Raw genomic sequence first — 6,000 nt, forward strand, 5'->3', positions numbered from 1 at the left:
TAGGTCCTCATGTGTCTATGACATGTGGATCCAATGATAAATCTGTTACGATCAAATCTAAGATCGGTAAAAAGTTAATTATTCCCTAACTATCCAGCCTATTTGGCTGATGAAATGGCTAGCTACACAGTGTCTTGGAGAGGCGGTTTTTTTACTAGACTAGCCAAAATCTAGTATGGCTAGCATAATGACCGGTCTTTTGGAGATACTCTAAAACCCTATTTGTTTTCACTAGATTATTAAGCTAGGTTATGATAAGCCAAAGTATGCAATTGATGGCAAGATGGATAATTACTTCAAAGTACCCAAGGGTAGTGAGTGTAGCCACGCAATAATCTAAAAAAACACTCTTGGAAAACCTTATCAAATTATAATAATATTATAATAAGTTATAATAATCTAATTGTTTGTTTCAAATTAGTTCTAATTCATATTAAAAAATACTCTAAGTTAAAACAAATATAACCTAAAACACAGTACCAGTTTTTACATAATGACAACAATTGAGTCTTTGCTATATAAAAAGATGCAATCACTTATTACAGTCTATACAACTTTAACTCATACTCCCTTAGACAAAAGAAAAAAACAGAAAGATTCGTAAAATTTTGGTGGATAGGTAAAGGATGTTGATGGAATAAAACTAATAAATTGCCTTGCTCTACTTATATATGAGATTTAATGGGAATTTTATAAAGTGTACGTCATTTCTACTCAGTCTGGAACAGAGGCAGCAAAACTTAGACTGAAACCATAAGCCCAAAATACACGTGGAAAGAAAATACTCCATCTTTTTTTGACGCCATTGACTTTTTATTTACGTTTGTCTCTTCGTCTTATTCAAAAAAACTGTCTAATATACAAAATTATAAATCATACTTAAATTACTTTAGTAATAAATTAAATCATAATAAAATAGTCAATAATTATATAATTTTTTGAATAAGATGAAAGAGTCAAACGTAGATTAAAAAATAAACAGCGTCAAGAAAAATCGAAGGGAGTATCTAAAAGCACCGTGTTACTTGATGAAGCAACTGATATTTCAATGAAGCCCCTGCGTGAACGTGTGATGATGCAACGATCATTGGAAACAATTCACTGTTTGATTGATGAATCTCCTGTGCTTATCCACGTGATCCAATTACCTCCAATCTATCTCTGCAATAGACACACGTGTGACCTTCAAACTACAGCTATCTCATCGACGAAACACAATACAAACCACTCGCAATTTCAGTGGACGAGAAAGATCTGAAAGATACCGTTTGTCGTACTCTATCCTTCTCTGTTCTGTATTCAGCATCAGAGACGTTTTTTTTAGCTGGACTCAATTACTCAAATGACCGCTGTAAATTATTGGCTAGGGACAACAAAGGAAACTCATAATACTAGAAACTAGAGCAAATTACATTCACGGTACATGAACATTTGGGTGGGTACAAATAGATACAATAACTTTACAAATTACTTATTCCAATACAATAACTTGGCTAATTTGTGCAAACTTGAGCCAAAATCATTCACACAAGCAAAATTGATCTGATATCATACATAATGGTATGTAATTATTGTTGCACATAAAAAATTTATACCAAAAATATATTATTATTGTTGTTGTTGTTATTATTATTATTATCATTCACATGGTATTTTTAAGATATAGACCAACTGAAGAAAAATAATTAATTATTTTTAAGATATAGATTAGAAATGCCTGATCATAAAAATACACTTTTAGTGATACAGAGTGTCTGAACAGGAACATGAAAATTAATATGATTTTTCAGGAGTTAATTGTATGGATAAAAATTATAACATATCATTAGGCGAGCTATATAGATTAATTTATCCCAAGAAATGAAACAAATTTTGTATCTTGGACATAAAAAAAACTTTTGCACATCTAATTTCTCTTTTTATTTGGATTTGAAATAAGATCTCCAAATGACAGTCATACGTGTATGCTGCTACATCATTAGTATACTAATTTAAAGTAATTTTGCTTGTGTGGATTATTTTGGTCTGGTTCGCACCAAATTACCAAGTTATTGTATCAAAGTGATCAATTTACATTTTGTTATATTTATTTGCACCCACCATATAAGTTATGTACCATGACCGTAATTAACTCTAGAAACTACCGTGGTTTCTATACTCTAGAACATCGTATCAAGAAACTACCTTCCACAATGTAACTTTTATATCTTGTTATCACATGGTCCACTCCTCTCCCTCACAATCAGTCTTGTTTTACGTGAAGACACTAGTTCTTAATCTAGAACTAGTTTCTTCATTTCTGTTTCTCTTTTCAATAAATAAACTGTCACATCACCAAATTGCTTACGTGGCATAGCAATAAATACAGATAGAAACGAGTCTACATTGTGAGTACCCTAACAACTACATTTGCAGGAGGTTCGAACCAGAACAGGGCAGATAAAATGTTATCAGACATGTTGTGTACTTGTGTGGTAGTGAGCTCCTCTAGTCATGCCAAGCAGGATAGAGTAGACCCGGGAGCTGCTACACTTGTCCTCATTTACCAACACACATGTTCTCTCCCTTGTCTTAACTATTCTCCAAACAAATAAGTACTTCCAAGAATTACTCGTTCCAAAGATTCAGTCTGGGTACAATTCGCCTCTCTAAGTCTCTATTTGGTGTGATAAAAAAATGGAGGCCACCATGGATGCGAGCCTGGGACGAAGTGAGTCATTTAGAGCTACGATGAGCATTTTCGGCGAAAGCATCAGCGGGAGGAAGGCGGAGAAGAACAGAGGATTTGTTCCAGACCAAGAGGTACTATCTGAATTCGCACACCATTTCTGAATCTTGTGAGCAAGTACCGATCGATAGTAATCCATTTCATAACATTCATGTAAAAAATATTGTATTTTCATATGATTGGTGTAACAAATTGTGTTTGCACTCCGGCATGTGCAGAATTTGTCTACTGAAATCAAGCAACTAGCACAATCCGGTTTGGACAAGCTGAATGAACGCAAGGCGTTGGTGGACAAAGAGAGAGCGAGCGCCGAGTCCGAGCTGTCGAGAGCGCGAGCCATGGCGAAGGAGCTTGAGTGCCAAATCGAGCAGACCCAGGCGAAAGCCACGTCCCAGAGGTCGGGACTCCAAGCAATGTGGGCAGCAAGGACGAAGAAGAAGGGCGCCGACGGCGACGCACCGGGCGCGCGCGCGCAGTCGGAGCGCGACGCCCGGTACGCGGAGGTGGTGCAGGAGCTGGACCAAGCCAAGAGGGAGCTTCTCCGGCTGCGTCTCGAGGTGCAGTCGGCGGCCGAGGCCAAGGCGAAGGCCGAGAGCGACATCGTGACGTCGGCGTGCAGGATACAGACCAAACTGCGCGCTGTCGACGAGATGAAGCGGCGGGTGGACGAGGCGAACGAGGAGCACGTGCTGGTGGAGCTCGCGCGCATCGAGGCCGAGCGCGAGCGCCGCGAGATCGACGCCCAGCGCGGCGCCGAGGCCGAGCGGTTCGCGAGGGACATCGAGGCCACGAGGGCCAGGATCGATGCGCTGCAGAAGGAGCTGAGCCGCGCGAGGGAGATGGAGGCGAAGCTCGCCGTGACAAACTCCGACGTGGAGGTCCTGCAGGGCGAGATGGAGCTGGTGCGCGCCATGGAGAAGAACCACGTCAAGAACGACGAGGCGGCGGAGGCCACGGCGAGGAGGAACAGGGAGGAGGCGCAGGACAGGGCGCTGCTGCAGACGGCCGAGGCCGAGCTGGACGCGGCGAGGAAGGAGCTGGAGACGATCAAGGCGGGGAGCTTCCAGTTCATGACGTCCATGGACCGCACGCGCACCGAGATCATGCGCGTCGCCGAGGAAATCAGCCGGCTCAAGGGGCAGGAAAAGAAGGCGGACGCGCAGGTGCAGCAGCTGAACACCAAGCTCCTCAAGGCGAGGGCGCGTCTGGAGGCCCTCACTGCCGCTGACGAGAGGTCCAAGGCGATCGTGTCCAACCTGGCGGCGGCGATGAAGCAACTGAAAGCCGAGACCGAGGCGGCGAGGATGGAGGAGGACCTTACCAAACTGGAGAAACGATGCGTGATCGCGGAGGCCGAGAACACCGAGAAGGAGATCGCCACGACCGAGGGACGGATCAAGCAGTCGGTGAAGGAGCTAGAGGCGGCGAAAGCGTTGGAGGCCGAGGCGATGAGGAAGCTAAGGGACACCGTGGAGAGCACCATGCGGGCCAGGGCGTCGTCGGCGCCACGGCGACAGGGAACGATAACCATCTCCCGGTTCGAGTACGAGTACCTGACCGGGCGCGCGGCGCTGGTCCGGGTGGTGGCCGACAAGAAGGTGGTCGCGGCGCAGGCGTGGGTGCAGGCGCTGAAGGCCAGCGAAAAGGAGGCCGCGGCGCGCGCCGAGGCCGCGGAGCGCGAGGCCAGGGAGATGGAGGCCAGGGCGGCGCAGGCGGCGGCGGAGGCGGAGAAGACGGCGGCCGAACAAAAGGAGCTGGAGCAGGAGCTGTACGACCTGAACGCGGCGGCGGAGAGGGACGGCATGCAGTGCGCGTACCCACGGCGGCGGTCGAGCAGGGTGTCGGCGACATCGAGGAGGGCGAAGCCCCGGCGGTCATCGGTTTCGGCAGGTGCGCGGAACCCGAGGTCCCCGTCGTTCACGATCAAGAGGAAGAAGAAGGTGATGCCCAACCTCCTGAAGCTCATCAGGGAGAAGAAAGGCAGGAAGAGCACCTACTGAGCTGTAGAAACTGCCATGACCGCGCTTAGATGTTCAATTCTGAGTTTGTCATTGGCACATATGTTAGCGAAAACGTACCATGTTATTGAAGGCAGAGAATCTCGAATTTTGTACGGCCGGGTGCAGCAATGTGACCGTCTCGCTCTTCTGATTTTGAGACAGATTTTGGATCACTCCGTTAGATATAAAGGCCGTGTTGAGCCGTGACCATAAGTTAGCTAAGCCCCACTCGTTTCTGTACGCTTATCGAATCGTTAAATGATGTATTTTTTTAAAAAAATTTTATAGAAAAGTTATTTTAAAAAATCATATTAATCTATTTTATATTTTTCTTAATAATTATTAATTAATTAATTATGTATTAATCTATTATTACGTTTTCCGTCCCGGACATAAGTTAACTTATCCCTCGTGCTGAACGGGGCCAAAGTCATTTAATTTATTGTATGTTACTTAAATAGTTATTAAAAATTTAAAAAAATTAATGAGATTTGAATCAGTATGAAATATATCATTCCACATATATACAATTTCAAATTCGATTTCTGCAAGTTGTAAAAGATCAAATTAATCATAAACTAGTATACACCATTCAAGTTAAATTATGTATTTTATTTATAATTTATAGAAGTCAAATTTAAACTAATATATCTATGGAGTGATATATTTTGTATTGTCAACTTTTTTTTTTAAAAAAAAACAGTTCTCGTGAGATTAATATACACTGGTTGTGTGTACCTGCACCTGCACTAGCTAGTGGCATTCGGAGAACATAACAAGCAATGAACATGCATTCAAAATTTACTTCATTGGATGCATTCGTAACGTCAACGTTATTCTTTTTCCGTTGTAGATAAAATATTAAAGATTACTTGATTCCTGGGATAATTATTTAACAGAGTAAACAATGAAATTAACTATTTATAAAGCTCAAAATCCAATTTTATTTAGTAGCTCGAGAAATATACGTGCAAAAACCAAAAAATAACCAAGGATAAAATAAACAATGAACACAACCAAAGTCTCCCAGTCGTCCTCTTAACAATCAACACATGCCTCGGTTCTGGATCATCTAAAAATAACAAAATCGTACTTCATATGTTTTATACTATAAGTTATTTGGCTGTTTTTTCATTTTTCTCCGTTTTTCCTCGATTTCTTATGCGCGTTTACTTAAATTGCTAAATAGACAAACTACGGGACATCCTCTCGTCTTAGACAGGATTTTAGTATTAAAGCGATATGCCTTCTTCTTCACCACTGGCGTCCTCC

General features: G+C 42.8%; 1 protein-coding gene across 1 annotated transcript; it reads left to right on the forward strand.

The window, feature by feature from the left end:
- Positions 1 to 2,507: 2,507 nt before the first annotated feature.
- On the forward strand, positions 2,508 to 4,973 carry LOC102715706 (protein PLASTID MOVEMENT IMPAIRED 2). Its single transcript, XM_006644484.3, has 2 exons — positions 2,508 to 2,802; positions 2,947 to 4,973. The coding sequence occupies exons 1-2, from the start codon at positions 2,677 to 2,679 to the stop codon at positions 4,726 to 4,728; spliced, it is 1,908 nt and encodes a 635-aa protein (XP_006644547.1). The 5' UTR covers positions 2,508 to 2,676; the 3' UTR covers positions 4,729 to 4,973.
- Positions 4,974 to 6,000: the final 1,027 nt, after the last annotated feature.

This window comes from Oryza brachyantha, chromosome 1, assembly GCF_000231095.2.
Source record: "Oryza brachyantha chromosome 1, ObraRS2, whole genome shotgun sequence".
NCBI classification, from domain to species: Eukaryota; Viridiplantae; Streptophyta; class Magnoliopsida; order Poales; family Poaceae; genus Oryza; species Oryza brachyantha.